The 15,702-nt window shown below is 48.1% G+C and overlaps 2 protein-coding genes across 2 annotated transcripts in view; both read right to left on the reverse strand.

Annotated features, from left to right (window-relative positions):
• The window catches only part of SLC4A5 (solute carrier family 4 member 5), a 35,028-nt gene extending 29,622 nt beyond the window's left edge, over positions 1–5,406 (reverse strand). The window contains exons 1-2 of the mRNA XM_029964548.1: positions 5,343–5,406; positions 588–717 (exon numbers count right to left, since the gene is read on the reverse strand). Of these exons, the coding sequence (XP_029820408.1) occupies positions 588–717; position 5,343 (131 nt within the window). The 5' untranslated portion in view covers positions 5,344–5,406. The remainder of the gene's footprint in view (positions 1–587; positions 718–5,342) is intronic.
• A 9,351-nt stretch (positions 5,407–14,757) lies between these two features.
• LOC103763527 (tetraspanin-15-like) overlaps positions 14,758–15,702 on the reverse strand; it is a 41,432-nt gene continuing 40,487 nt past the window's right edge. The window contains exon 9 of the mRNA XM_029964564.1: positions 14,758–15,199. Within this exon, the coding sequence (XP_029820424.1) occupies positions 14,960–15,199 (240 nt within the window). The 3' untranslated portion in view covers positions 14,758–14,959. The remainder of the gene's footprint in view (positions 15,200–15,702) is intronic.

Genomic DNA, 15,702 nt, shown 5'->3' on the forward strand with positions numbered 1-15,702 from the left:
CTTCCTAAAGCTCCCCCCAAAAAGCCTCAACCCCACTGGCCTTTACAAAACTGAGGTTAGGAAGAGAAAATCCCACTTGGATTTGAGATTATTCCCTTGGGTAAACTCCTGATTCAGTAAAGGAAATTCCACTTGCAACTCCTCCAATAATTTTATTAAAGATGGAGCAGGTGGAGTTTTATTATTGTTGATGGAGGGTGGGAAGAGTTTCACTCTTGGCCCAGGCAGAAAAAGGGGAGGGCAGGGGGAACCTGGGAAAATGTTCTTTATATCCTCTTTTCCCATTTCCCAGATCTAATTCTCCCTTTTCCCAGCATCTTATCCCCTTTTTTTACCCTCCCAGCCCTTTCTGCAGGACTTTGGTCACTGGGAATGGGAAAAGCTCCAGCTCTGGGGTTGATCCAAGGACAGACCCTGAGGAGAACCAGGACAATCCCCCAAAATACCATATTCTCTGCATTTCCCTAACTCAGGAATGTCTTTTTGAACAGATGTTCATTCCCCGCTCCTGTTTCCACCCGGGCATGTTTAAGGAGGGGATTTTTTTTCCCGATTTTTTCCGACCCCAAAGCATCTTCCCACCTCACCTGGCCGATTCCTTCCACTCCATCTCCTCCCCGTCGTGCTGCAGGGTGTCCATCTCCGTGAAAAGGGTGGGATTGGGAGGCTCATCATCCTCCCCCAGGATGTAGCGGAGACGTTCGGCAGCCGGAGACACTGAGGGGAGAAAAGAGGTTTAACATCCGTGGGAGATGAGGGGATGGTGAACCAGGGATTCACCCCTTAAAACTCCTCAGAAAGTGGGAAGATAAGAGGAGAAAAAAGCTGAAAAAAAAAATCTCATTATGTCAAAGCTTCCCTTCCTCTTTTGGGGTTTCCACTGTTTCGAGGGTGGCACAGCCCTGAAACCCCAAAAGGAGTCACTGGGAAGACCCTCTGGAAGGGGGGAGAAGGAAGGATCTGCTCTTAAGCACCCAAGGAGGCAATTTGGGAAGAGTTGGGGTTAGCCACACCCAAACTGAGGCTGGGCAAAGCTCCAACCCCTCCTGCAGGATTGCAAATCCCCCTTTTTTTCCCCAGTTCATCCAGAGATCCCCAAAGGCAGAGATTTCCAGCAAACTCCCAATTTCTGTGGTTCAGCTCGTCCTATTTGGGGTGAATTTGGGGGTCTGGAGGAAGTTTAGGGTTGTTTGGGATCCTGGGGTAAAAAGTGCGGAGGTTTTGAGGGAAATATTTGAGGTGAGAGACATTAAGGAGTGGGAAACTCTAAGTAATCCTGTCCCAAAATCCCTGTGGGATGATGGGGGGAAGGATGAGTGGAAGCCAGCAGGGGAATTCTGAGATGATGGCAGGAAGGGTGAGTGGAAGGAATATAGATCCAGGCTGAGAATTGAGGAATGTGGCCATCCCTATATAAAATACCACGAAATTCCCTTCCAGGAGCATTATGGTCCTTGTTTCCAAGGGGTATCCCACATTTTTCCTTGCCATGGAGCCTGTTTTTTTTCAGGTTAGAGTCTCCTGCCCTCAGCAACCAAACCCTTACAGTCTCTGGATGGGGATGCACAAGAGCTTAACACACCTTTTCCCACTGGATTCCCATAGAGAATGTGAATCCTTGAAGGGGAACAACACAAATTTCTGCTGGAAAAACCCAACTTCCTGCAGCCAGGCTGGGGAGGGCACTTATTTCCTCCTGCTTCCCACGGGAACACATCACCCACCAACCTCCTGACTGGGGGGAAAAGGGTTTTCCATCCCCAGGGAATTCCTGGAGCCCACAGGAGGGTGACGGAACCTCCTCCAAAAAACCCAGCCTGGTTGGATTTGCTTTTCACCCTCTTCATCCATTTTCTAGGAAAAACCTCAACATTTTGGCCATGGGGAGGAATCAGACACCTGGGTATGAACCTGGATGTGCCCCAGTTGCTCCCCGTGGATGGGAATGGTCCCCAGTTGCTCCAAAGAGATTAAAATCAACCTAAAATCCATGGAAATTGCTGTATTTTAGTACAATCTCGAGTATCCTAAACCAACAGGAATTAACCCAGCTTGGAAAAAGGTCTTTTTTTTAAGCAAAATCCTCCCGTTTTCAAACTTGGGAATAAGAAAGTTGGGTAATAAAGTGCCCCAAAAAAGCAGGTAATTAAATTTCAATGTGTGAGCAGAGGAAAAAATGGGAATATTGCCCTTTTCTCCCATAAAGGAGATGACCCCAAGTCGTGTGGGCCCTGGAAGAAGAGGATGTCCCTTTAGGCTGAGCCTGCTTAACCACCTAAGCCCTCTAAGCCCCACCACCCAGACTAAAGCCCTGTTGTCAAGTCCTCCTTCATTTCCATAAGCTTCATTATTATGATTATTAAATATTCCTGTTAATTTTAGAGCTGGGCTCCCTGCCTGGAGGGTTTCAGGCTCTTTAAGCCTAAGTGCTGTTCTGGGAAGGAGGATGAAATGGGTACAATGCTGGTAACACCCCCCTCAGCCTTTGCTCTACAGTCCAAACCCCAAACTTCCTCCAGACCCCCAAATTCACCCCAAATAGGACGAGCTGAACCACAGAAATTGGGAGTTCGCTGGAAATCTCTGCCTTGGGGGGGATCTCTGGATGAACTGGGGAAAAAAGGGGGATTTGCAATCCTGCAGGAGGGGTTGGAGCTTTGCCCAGCCTCAGTTTGGGTGTAGCTAACCCCAACTCTTCCCAAATTGCCTCCTTGGGTGCTTAAGAGCAGATCCTTCCTTCTCCCCCCTTCCAGAGGGTCTTCCCAGTGACTCCTTTTGGGGTTTCAGGGCTGTGCCACCCTCGAAACAGTGGGAACCCCAAAGGAGGAAGGGAAGCTTTGACATAATGAGCTTTTTTTTTTTTTTAGCTTTTTTCTCCTTACCCTCCCACATTTTAAGGAATAAATCCATCTTTCCACACCTTCCCAGCAGGGTCAGCCTCTGCCCAGTGACCTGAGCCAAGAGCCCCTCGTTAAACCAACACCAGCAGGGCTTGGCAGCCAAAATTCAGGGAATTTGTTCACCTGGAGGAGCCTGGGAAAGCACCCAGAAATCCCTGCGGGGTTTTTGCACCTGGAAGTTTGATCCAAGACCTGAAAATCCCGGGAGGCAGCAGGTGCTTCCTGGGGGGGATATATTGGATGGTGGCATCTATTTGACCACACAGCCAAAATTCATGGGATTCATTCATCTGGAGAACTCTGGGAAAGCATCCACATCTCCCTGCTTGGTTTTTTTCACCTGGAAATTTGATCCAGCACCTAAAAATTCTGGGAAGAAGCAGGTATTTGCTTGGGAGGATATATTGGATAGTGGCATTTAAGGTTTGGCACCTTTGGGAGCTCAAGAATAAAATTGCTGCAGTGGCCAAAACTCCCCCAAACCCCCCAAAATCAGCAGCTGTTTGTTGAAGACACAGTTCAAGGGGTGCCCAGAGAAGATCCAGATCTCCCTGAACTAATTTTTAGGATGGGAAAACACTTCCAGCTGCAATTCCTGCAATTCCCCACTGTGATTTAAGCCACAGTGGATCCAAGTGGAGCCCAAAGCCACAGAATCAGGTCAGCATCAACACTGGGAATATTTAGGTTACATAGGATATATATGGGATATTTGGGATAATTCTACACACTCAAGACCTCACGTTTCCTTGGGAAATGGGACAGGACAGACCAGCTGGAATGATTTAAACCTCCTTTAGTCCTGGGTCTGCAGAGCCCTTCACACCCCAGCTTTGATCCAGCAGGAAAACCTGACCCAGAGACGCTTTTCCAAACTGAAATTCCCACTCTGGCTTAAGGTAGAATAAAAAAAAAAAGGGGATAAAATTAGGGATGAGGGAATGTGGTGCTGCTTGGGGTTTGCAGGACTAAGCCTGATTTAGGGCTCCAGCACATTAACCATCGGCTCTCGTGGTCCCTCTGGATCCATAACAGCCTTTCCCTGGCTTTTCATGGATCAGAAGGGTCACCATCTCCCAAAAAAAAGAGGAGACTGGGGTGCACATCCCATGGGATTAGATGCTCTTTTCTTTTTCGAGAAACCCGTAAATCTGGGAGACCTTTTATCCCTCCAAATATCACCTTTTCCACTTCCCCTCTGCTGGGGAGCAACGGGAGCTGAGAATTCCCCCAGTTAATTTTAGGGATGAGCTTTTGAGCTCCGTGCCCTGAGTTCACCTGCAAGCTCCCAGGCTGCTTTCACAAGAGAAAAAGTTGATTTTACAAGGGAAAAACAAAGCTAAAAAACCCCCCTGGAGCTTTTTTCCCCCTCCTGCTCCCCCGACGGCGGCTGCCATGAAATGCTGGGAAAAAATCCTACCTGGAGTCGTTTCCATTTTTTCCCCCATTTCTTCCCGGCCAAACCAAACCTTCGCTGCTCGGTACCAAAAACCACCAAACCCCCGAACTTCCTCCTTTATCCACTCAGGCTTGTTAAACTCCCAAGGCTTAAGGAGCAGATTACAGAGAATATAAAGCACTTTCCTTTCCCTTTGGCTCCCATGACGGGAAGTTACCAAATCAGACGAGATGCGAGTGGGAGAGGTGAGATCTCTGGGAGGCAGTGGGATGGAGAGAGGGAGAAAGGGGAGGGCGAAACGCTGGGAGGGCAGAAATCACACCTTTGGGGTTATTTCCTGCAGGGTTTTTCTTTCCCACCTGGAAGGAGGTGGGAAAATCCCCCGGGGAGCTCAGAGCAGAAATTTTTTTCAGGGAAAAATAGCCTAAATAAGGAGGATTTCTGAGATTTTTGGGGTGATTTTCCTCCATAAAATGACTTTTCTCCCTCCAAACCAGCCCAGGGTTTTATCCCAGTGGCATTTAGTGCCTGTGGAAAGGAGGAAGCTCCACGAAAGCCACGAAGGAGCTGCGAGCGGAGCCCGCTGCAAATAAAAACCTCTTCCCACGCCACAGAAAAACTCTGGAAAACTTTTCCTCCCGTAGAGAAAAGTGGAGCCCGCTCAGGTGAGCTGGACCTAAACCCGAAGTCATGTTTCTATAGGAGGGGGGTGGCAAAAACCCACCCCAAGGGCTCGGCAGCCGTTTTGCTGCTCGAAATGTTAATCTGGGCTCTAATCCTAAAGGAGATTTAACGAGACCGGGCAAAGCCGCGGGCAACAGCCTGTCGGGAACAAGGTGTGATGCCCGAGGTTTGTCTGCACTCCCTGGACGCCGATTTCCTCGTCGGCCACTTCCCAAGGGACGGGACAACCCCACTTCACTCCAATTCCCACCCTGTGACACGCAGGGAAAAGTAAACCCGGGAAGGGGGTGATTCGATCCCGGGTTCGGCGATGCTCCGGGGCTCTCCCGGTTTTTTTGGGGGAGCCGCGGGGCACTCACTGGTCCTGCTGGCGTTGTCATTGCCGCTCTCGTAGCAGCCGTGGCCGCCGTCGTCGGTGTCCGAGTGGTCGTGGCGCTCGAAGGGCCGCTCGCTCTCGCTCCGGTCCCGGCTGGAGCCCGGCGATCTCCGGCGGCGCCGCTTCCTGCGGTACCCCCGCGGCACCGGCACCCCGATGTAGATGGAGTGGTAATCTGGGGACGGGGGAGAGCTTGAAAAGCGGCTCTGGGATGTCTTACAACAGCAAAACACCGCCGCCACCACCAATAAAATAATTACTTTCTAGTTAAAGCTTTCGGTTTAAAAACTCCCAGTTTAAAAAAAAAAAAAAAAAAAAGCCGGGGAGGTGTTTCCCAGCTTCCCATCAGGAGTTTATTCCGTGGGATGGGCTGGGTCTAGAGAATGAAGAAAAAACTTTAAAAGCTTGCAGTTGAAAAAAAATCCAGAGAGGAGGAGAGGGGGAAAAAACAGAACTGGGATTTCTCATTTCTGGTTACAAAAAAGGAAAAGTTCGCTCTCCACGGTAAAAAAACTTCCAGTTTACAAAGCCAAGGAGATGTTTCCCATCTTCCCACCAGGCTTAAAGCACACAGGAGTTTTGCTCCATGTTGTGCATGGGATGTGCCAGATCTAGAGAGGGAGAAAAGCTTGAAAAAGCAGGTCTGGAATGTTTCACTTCCAGGTAAAAAAGTTCACTTTCCAGTTAAAAAAAAGAGAAAAGTTCTCTTTCCAGTTAAAAAACTTCCAATTTAAAAAGCCAAGGAGATGTTTCCCATCTTCCCACCAGGATTAAAGCACACAGTTCATTCCATGGGATGTGCCAGGGAATGAAGAAAAAGTTTCTAAAAGCTTCCAGTTTAAAAAAAAAGTTCTCTCCAGTTAAAAAAAGGTTCATTTTCCAGTTAAAAAACTTCCATTATAAAAAGCCAGGGAGATGGTTCCCATCTCCTACCAGGATTAAAGCACACAGGCTTCAATGCACACATGTTGTGCATGGGATGTGCTGGATTGAGAGCACATCTGGGGGAAAACAAAAAAGCAGATCTGGGATTTCTCACTTCCCATTAAAAAAAGAAAAGTTCACTTTCTGGTTAAAACTTCCAGTTAAAAAATTTCCAGTTAAAAAAACCAGGGAGATGTTTTCCATCTTCCCAGCAGGCTTAGGGCACACAGGAATTTATTCCATGGGATGTGCTGGATCTAGAGAGGGGAACAGGTTTAAAAAGCAGACCTGGGATTTCTCATTTCCAGTTTAAAAAAAGGAAAAAGTTCACTTTCCAGTTAAAACCTTCCAGTTAAACAAACCCGGGGAGATGTTTCCCATCTTCCCACCAGGCCTAAAGTTTATTCCATGGGATGATCCAGAGGGATCTGGGGAAGGGGAAAAGCTTTAAAAAGCAGATCTGGGATGTCTCACTTCCAGTTACAAAAAAAGTTCCAGTTTAAAAAGTCAGGACGGTGTTTCCCATCTTCCCACCAGGCTTAAGGCTCTCAGGAATTTATTCCATGGGATGTCCCGATGAATCAGCCGGCAGGGAAGCCCCTGCTGCCTTTGGGGGCATTCCCAAGGTTTCACTCACCTTCCTCATCCTCGTATCTCCTCCTGGAGCTGCTGAGCCCCCTCTCGCTCATCCCGTCCTCATCCTCCAGCATGTTCCCGCTGCTCCGGGAGAGCTGAGCCCGGCAAGGAGAGAGGAGAGAGGTTTTCAGGGATGCTGGGCAGGGAAGAGCCTCTTTGCACACCTGGCAGGTGCTCCCCACGCCGGGAATCCACGTGTGGAGTGACAGGATCCTTCCCGGCCGGGAGAGCCGGGACTTCCCTGTGGAAGCACAGGGGACCCTCTGGAATGTCCTCCCTCGGTGAGCTCAGCCCTGCCTGTGCCAGTCCTGCCCGTGCCAGCCCTGCCTGTGCTCCACCTCCACTCTCCCCAGGTTCAAGAAAACCGGGATGAATTTTGTCTCCAGGCTCCAATTTCTGCTGCTCAAAGCAGAGGGGGAGTGAAGTGCAAGGAATTTTTATGGAGATTTGCTGCCACAATTGTGGACACGACATCAGTTCACAGGGGTTATTTGCTGGCAATAAACACTCATTTAATATTTTTTGGGGGACCTGCCCAGATAAAAGGGATTTTTCACAGCTAAGAGGGGTTTTGCAGACGCAGACTTTGCTTCCTCATCTCGTGAGCACAGATTTTACACCCTACACTTCCAGATCCCTTCCTTCCGACCTGCCGCTTTATCCCCCCAAGAGTTCCTTCGCATTTTGTCCCGGCTGTTAATTACTCCCCTAATTATCTGACCTCCAGTGATTGCCTTTCACACTTGACTGGGGCGGCAGAACGGTTACTATTCCTGGCAGCCCGGTCGATGCCTCCCAAAGTCACTTTGAGAGTGATCAGAACCAGCCTCTCCGTGTCCCCCGTTCCAGCTCCTGGAATCCATGGCAAAATCGCACCATTATCCATCTATTGCAGGGAAAAAAAACCCCAACTCAAGCCAAAGAGGTTCAAAACATCAAGCAAACAGGGTGTGCCCCTAAAAAGCTGGAAGGACCCCGGGGTGCCCAGGTTGGCTCTGCTTTGGTTCCTGATTTATCGACCCGTTTTCCCCCAGGCAAAGACCATCTTTATCCCAATAAACGTTCCAGCCTTAACACAGTTGATATTTAAAGGCACCTCTTGATTTAAAAGATTTGGGATTTTTTTTTTTTCCCTGACACTTTTTTTTAAGGAACCAGTTTATTTTAGGGACAAACCCCTCTGGATGGGCAACTGTGCCCCAAGTCTGGGTGTATCAACAGCAGCCATGAGCCTTGGCTTCCTGAAAATAACATTATTGGGATAATTCTGAGGGTTTCAGGAAGCTGGTGGTGGCAGGAAAAGCAGCAAAATACCCTCCCCCACCCCCCATCTTCAGGCAGAAATATTTTTGCTCCAAAAATGACTTTCCAAGAGACGAAGTTTCACAACCCCCCAAGATTCCTTCGGTGGCAGGTTGGGGATGATGGATGAGGCTAAAGGACCCTCCAAATGGGATAATATTGGAATGAAATAGGACTTTTTTTGCAGTCTAGTTTGGCCAGTCAGAGTTTTACCCCATCTCTGCTGGGCAGCAAAAATAACCCTCTGGTTAAACCCTTTGATAGATCCACTGAGAAATGAAATATCCTGGTTAATTATGGTTGATTTATGAGAGCAATAAAACCAGGGTTTTTTCCCCTCTTATATTTTACACATAAAGATTCCCCCCCCCCAACTCCCTGCATCCAAACACAAGCATAACACGGAATAGAACTATTGGAAAACCTGACTCTAAGTGGAGCTGAAACAAGAGGAGGGAAAGAAAAGCACTGTCACCTCTCCCAGTTAAACCCAGTTCTACCCCCCCAGCTCCCAGTTCCACAAAACCAAGTTTCCCCCTTAAGAAACTCACCTTGAGCTCTCAAAGGAGATGTTCAGAGGGAGGATGGAGCTGCAGAGGAAAGTCAGGGGTGCTGGTGGGAGTGGGAGCCCAGATTGCCTTGGGATGAAGCTGCTCTTCCCACCATCCTATCGACGCCCAACTGGAAACGCTCCGCAGCTCCCGGGTCAAAATGTATTTTGGGCAACACTGATCGACTTTTGGGGGCAGAGAAGCATCATGGGATGCAAAGAGACCTCGGGAGAGGCTGGAACATCAAACCAGCAGAGATCCTGCCCTGCACAGGGCTGGACTGGGGCTGTCACACCACCGGGACGTGGAAAATCCAAGTTGTCCCTCCCCAGCCTGCAGCATTTGTGTCTTCTGGGGCTGTCGGGGGCTTTTTGTCCATCCATTTTGGCTCAGTTCTGAGGGATTTTGGAAGGGAACTGCTTTTATGTCTTTTCTCTGTGCAATTTCACCATTTTAAGGAGGAAATGCCTCAGGGAAGTGCAGGGGGGCATCACCATCCCTGAGATGCTCCTAAAAGCCCTGGGAACAACAGGACCAGCCCCTGGGGCACCAAATGCAGTTTAGGGTAGAGTTCATCACACGGAATTCTTTTGCAATTCCATGTTTTGCTTTCACAGTGCTGATCATGTGTAAATTCAATGCCACGAAGAGCAAACTCTGGGCCACAGGAGCGCTCCCAGCTCAGCTTCCTGAGCTCTGCTCCCATTCCACGCTTGGCTTCCTCGCCTCCCTTGGGCCTTTTAACAGGGATGTCAATAAATCCACATGGAACAGCTCCTGGCTCCTCAGCAGAGCTGGGCTCGTTGTCAGGCAAGAAAAAAGGACTGGGAAAATCAGATTTTGAGCTTGAAATCGTCTGAACTCGGGCCTTTTCTCTCACCTCCGGGGGGTTTTTCCATGGCATGATCCAGAGTCTTGGAAAAATCAAAGCAAAGCCTGTTTGGTGCTTTATTCCTGCTCCTGTTTTCTTCCCAGTTCCTGTTTTGTTTGATTTGCTCTTCCATGTGGAGCAGGGTCAGGTCTAGAGCAAGGCCAGGTCTGGAGAAAGGTCAGGTCTGGGGCACAGTCGGGTCTGGACCAAGGTCAGGCCTGGAGAAAGGTTGGGTCTGAGGCAAGGACAGGTCTGGAGCAAGTTTAGGTCTGGAGTAAGGACAGGTCTGGAGCAGGGTCAGGTTTGGAGAAAGGTCAGGTCTGGAGCAATGTCAGGTCTAGGATCGAGGTCTGGTCTGGAGCAAGGACGGGTTTAGAGCAAGGTCAGGCCTAGGACCAAGGCCAGGTCTGGACCAAGGTCAAGTCTGGAGCAAGGACAAGTCTGGAGCAAGGTCAGGTTTAGAGCAAGGCCTGGTCTAGACCAAAGCCAGGTCTGGACTGAGGCAGCAGAGCCTACAAGATTTCATGGGAATTCGGGAATGTCTTTGGCATCCCCTTTATGTGGAGTAATGAGCATGTTTGGATGCTGAGAAAACCTTTTCCAAAGTGAATTTTCATTTTCCTGCTCTTGCTTAAATCCACCTTTCCCACTTCCCAGGCACTCACAGCCCAATTGTCCGTGGGAATCGTGGATCTGAGTGTCCCAGCTGATGGAGAATCAGCTTCTCCCCATCACTCACTGTGCCCAGGATTAATCCTGGGATGAGACCTGAGACCTGCTCCCATCCCGTGCTGAGCTCCAGGAAAAGGCAATCCAGGTGTTGATGCTTCTTGTCTTGTGAATAAAGGGAAAATAAAGGGAATTCACTTTCTTCCCTCCAATTCCATGGAAATTTATTGGAATTTATTTGAATTTCTCAGCTCAGATTTCTTAAGGTTTTATTAAACCCCTCATGGAGAGAGGGAGGAGAAGGAAGGAAAGCAAAATTCCATGAGCAGGAGCCCTGTTGTTGCATGATGGACTGAATTGTTGGGTCTTGATCTACACGGTTGGTACTGAAAAGAGTCTGAAAGTGCTCAGACCATCGATTCAGAATGGAGGTTTTATCTGTCAGAAGTGTTTGCCCATCAGCGCTGAGTAGAGGGCTTTGGACCTGGTATGTAGGCCCATATGCTGTTTTCAGGGCTTCATAGAATCCTCTGTGATCACCTGTATCTGTGCATAATTGAGTTTTTTCAGCTGGATTGATCCACCACTTGTTCTGGATGTCGCAGAGTTTCTGTTGGAGCTTGCTGCATGCGAGATGAAAGGCTGTTTTTCTTGTGTGACAGGAAGGCTGAGCAAGATGTGCTTGGTGAGCAGATCTCTTCTTCTGCAACAATTCCTGGATCTCTTGATGGTTTTCATCAAACCAGTCCTTGTTTTTCTTGAAGGAGAACCCTAAGGTTTCTTCAGAGGACTGCAGGATGCTGTTTTTAATATGGTGCCAAGTTGCTTCAGGAGAGGAATCTGTAGAATCTGTGGAATGGTTTTCGAGCCTAGTTTGAAGGTTAGCCTGGAATTTCTCTCTCACCGTGGCTGATTGGAGACTGTTAACTTGGAGTCTCCTCCTTGGAATACTGCCCCTTTTAGGTTTGAATTTGAGATTGAAGTTGAGTTTACAGCGCACCAGCCGATGGTCTGTTTGGCATTCTGCACTGGGCATCACACGGGTATGGTGGACATCGCGGACATCTCTCCATCGCACCAGGACATAATCAATGAGGTGCCAATGCTTAGATCTGGGGTGCATCCAGGTTGTCTTCAGACTATTTTTCTGTTGGAAGATAGTATTAGTGATGGTGAGCTGCTGCTCTGCACAGAATTCTAGCAGAAGGCGACCATTATCGTTGCAGTTTCCAACACCATGCTTGCCTAATATTCCTTTCCAGGCATCAAAATTCTTACCTACTCTGGCGTTGAAATCACCAAGGATAACGATCTTATCATCTGCAGGCACCTTTTCGGTAAGGTGGTGCAGGTCAGTGTAAAATTTATCTTTTTTGGCAGGGTCAGCTTGGAGGGTTGGGGTGTATATACTAAAGAGGGCGACGTGTTGGTTGTTGTGGAGTGGAAGGCATAGGGAGATAATGCAGTCAGAGTGACCTGTCAGCAGATTTTCGAGTTTGGGAAGAATAGAGTTTTTGATCATGAAGCCGACTCCTGAGAGGTGTTTTTCGGTTCTGGGCTTACCTGACCAAAGGAGTGTGTAACCAGCACCATGTTCTCTGAGGCTGCCTTCCTCGTGAAGGTGAACTTCACTGAGAGCGGCAATGTCGATGTTGAGACGAGGCAGCTCATGGGCAATTAGGGCAGACCGACGCTCAGGACGTCCACTATCCGCAGAATCGAGCATGGTTCTGATGTTCCAACATGCTAGAGTTAATTTAGGTACACCTTTGGAGGCAGGTGAGTGCCTTTGTCTTTTATCTTTGTGCGACCGCACTGGAAGAAGATGCCTGTTGGCCTGTGGTTAACCAACTGGGTGAAAGTGGAGATGAGCTTTGTTTAGGCCACCTTTTCTAGGCCCCTCTCCGAGTGGAGCAAGCAGTGCTGTCCTTGGAAAGGCTGCTTGGTCGTTCAGGGTGCTGCCCCAAGAGACTCATCTCCGGTCAGTCTCAAATGACCAATGCCCTGAACCGCCTGCATGCAGGGTTGGGTCTGCGGCTTCCAGTGCACCTCTCACCTGCCGTTTCGACCCTCGCCCGTCGCTACAGGGCTTTCTGCATGTGGGTAAAGCCTTCGAGCCTGAGCAGTGGAGTTTTAGGTGAGATACAGTATGTGCAGAACTGAACCCACCCTTTAATCCTGAGGTTCATCTGCCAGGGCCGAGCGAGCTTGGACGGTGGCAGCGAGGTCCTGAGGACGTAGGTTTGATTAGAGTGACCTTCTCTTAGATGGATGGCCTTACAGGGCTAAACGAGCTCCATCTGCCCGGGTTTGGGATCAGAGTTGTCCTTCTCCTAGGATGGTTGCCAGAGGGCTAGTGAGCCCACCCTGCCCATGGCCATATTATATCTGACCCTATGGTTTGGACCTGTCTGGCATGGGAGACCCTGCCTGTGGCATGTACCATTGCCAGCTCTCAGCCTCCTAGGGGTACACAGGCTTCCTCCCCACTGAGACCCCACGGCCCGTCAGACCCCCCCTCTCATCCCCAAATTGGACTGGCAAACCTCTGTGCGCTCCCAAGATCCTCCTCTCAATGCTAAATCATTATGATATTACTAAAGTATGGTAATAATAACAATAATGGTTATAATTATAATGATAGTCATGATGATTATATTAATATTAATAATACAAATATCACTAGATTAATATACAGGTGCTACATTATTATAATACTAATAAATTCTGATAATAATAATGATGATAATAACAGTGATTATGAATATGATGCCAATAATGAGGATAATAATAATAGATTATTATAATAATGCTAAATTCCTATACTGATAATAAATTATGATCATAATAACAATCATAATGATGATCATAACAATAATAGTGATGATTATGATGACAACAATGATGATAAAAAATTATTCTAATAAAGTATTCTAATAAATGACAATAACATCAATAATAATGATTATTATAATTGTGATTCTTATAGTGACATTAATATTATTAATTTAATGTATTATTATAAAATGCTAAATTATTACTATATTAATAAATTATGATGATACAATAACAATTATTATTATAATTATAGTTATGATAATGGTATTAATATTAATAATAATTAATTATTATTATAATGCTACATTATTATAATACTAATAAATTATGATAATAATAATGGTGATTATACTAATAGTGATTATATGATGATAATGAGAATATTGATAATAATAGTAATAACAATAGTAATAATCATAATAGTAAAAATAAAATAATAACCACCAGTAATCTCCTGCTCATCTCCTGACAGGAAAAAACAGTTCCAAAAGTGTTTTTTCCAGGCCTGTGCTGGGAATTTTTCCCATTTAATTAAAAAGTGGAGCCTGGGAATGGTCACAAGAGGGAGACAGAGCCCAGCAGTTCAACAGCAGCTCCCCCCCTTCCCTGCTCGGGCATCCACGGACATAAAACCAACTTCCAAATTATCCTTATTAATAAAAAGATACGAGAATAAACCCAGTGCTTCCTTCACTCTTCGGAAAATGGGGTTTTCCCCTTCTCCTTTCACTTTTGGGATGATTCCTCTCACGATAAATGGGATGATTACAGTCCCTGCGGGGGATCCACAGGATTTGGGCGCATTTGGAGAGAAAACAGGTCCCTGATCCAAGTTTATTCCCTTGCATTTGGCTCCTGGCTGCTTTCTGGGAGGCTTTACCATGGGTGGGTTACCCTCAGCAGGGGGTTTCTCTGGGTTTTTTTGGGTGAAAACACACCTCCAAGTCCTCAGTTTAAGCCTTCCCCCTCTGAGCCCATTTCCCAACTCCCCCAGCCAAGGTTGGACAACATTCCCCGGCTTTTGAATTCCCACACCCCAAGAGATACAGGAGGGAACTGGGCTGAAAAAGGAATATTGGTAAAGGAAATTCCTTACCTGGGCACTGGGGGTTGGTCTCCAGCAGAGGAATCACCTCCATCCCAGGGGCACCACATGGAAAACCGTCCTCGGTTTCCAAATTTAAACATTTAAACACGTAAACGTCCTTTTCCTTGCCTGGGAATAAAAACTGAAGCCACAGTTCATGGAGAAGAGCCAGAAACCCTCAGAAAGGGGTGTTTTCCTCCCTGCCCAAACAGCCACTGTGATCAGGAGATGGAAGCTGTGCTTCCCTGGAATTCCTGGAAAAGCCCTTTGGGAAGGCTCTGCAGAGAAAGCTGCTCAGTTCTTTCCTTCTGTTCTGCTTTCCTGGAGTTGGGCACATCTGGGGAGCTCTCAGAAAGCCACGATTTCTCAGGAAACTGGGATAATCCTACACTTAGGACCCCCCCGAGCACACTGAAGGTGCCACTCCCTCCCCAACAGCCCAACCAGTGAGTGGTGAGTGGAAACAACTTTGCAAAACACGAGAGAATTCACATTTATTGTATAAAAAAAAAAACCCCAAACCCCAAGCAGGAGCTGCACAAACACTTCAAAAGGCCAAGCAGGAGGACCCTGGGGAGCTCCTGTGCCCACATGGTAGGTTTTTGAACCTTCCAGTGCTCCGTTCTCCCCAGAGCACCTCCAGAACCTGAGAAGATAAATCGCGTCATTTCCACGCTCGACACCCGCTGCCTCCCCCGGAGCTTTCTGAGTCCTCCAGCTCCTCACACTTTGCTGCGGGATGTGCTGCCTCCCTCCTGCTCCTCTTCCTCCTCGTCCCCAGGGTTGACAGGGATGTACCCCCCTTCCCTGGGCAGGCACCAGCACCAGCCGGCGCCGCTCAGATCCACAGCCCCGAAGCTGAGATCCCGCAGCTCCAGGATCCTGAAGTCCACGGTGTCCAGCTTGGAGTAGATCTCATTGAGCTTCTGCCAGTAGAGCCAGGCCATCACCAGCCCCACCACCTGCAAAATGGGAGGGTCAAAACCACTTTGTGGCCACACAAATCCCGCTGGACTTTCCAACTCTGCAACCTGCTCACTCAGCCTGACTCCCAAGGGTTGTCTCTGGGCCGGGAATTTCATGGAGCAGCCCAATGCCAGCCCCAAAATGCTGTGTTTTAGCAGGAAACCCACCTTTGGATCATGTTAAAGAATCAGTGGATTTGAGCTTCTCCAAGGAGGTTCCCTAAAATATTGGGTCTCTGTTGGAGCACCCTCCTGCTCTTGGGGCTGGGAAAATTGCCAATCGTGGAATGGTTTGGATCGGAAAGAACCTTAAAGCCCATCCAGTGCCACCCCCTGCTATGGGAAGGGACACCTTCCACTATCCCAGGTTGCTCCAAACCTTGTCCAACCTCACCTTGGACACTTCCAGAGATCCAGGGGCAGCCACAGTTTCTCTGGCAATTCCATCCCAACTGCTCCTCACCCTCATAACCAACAATTCCTTCCCAATATCCCATCTA

This window comes from Manacus vitellinus, unplaced genomic scaffold (genome assembly GCF_001715985.3).
Source record: "Manacus vitellinus isolate BGI_N305 unplaced genomic scaffold, ASM171598v3 scaffold_74_pilon, whole genome shotgun sequence".
Lineage (NCBI taxonomy): Eukaryota > Metazoa > Chordata > Aves > Passeriformes > Pipridae > Manacus > Manacus vitellinus.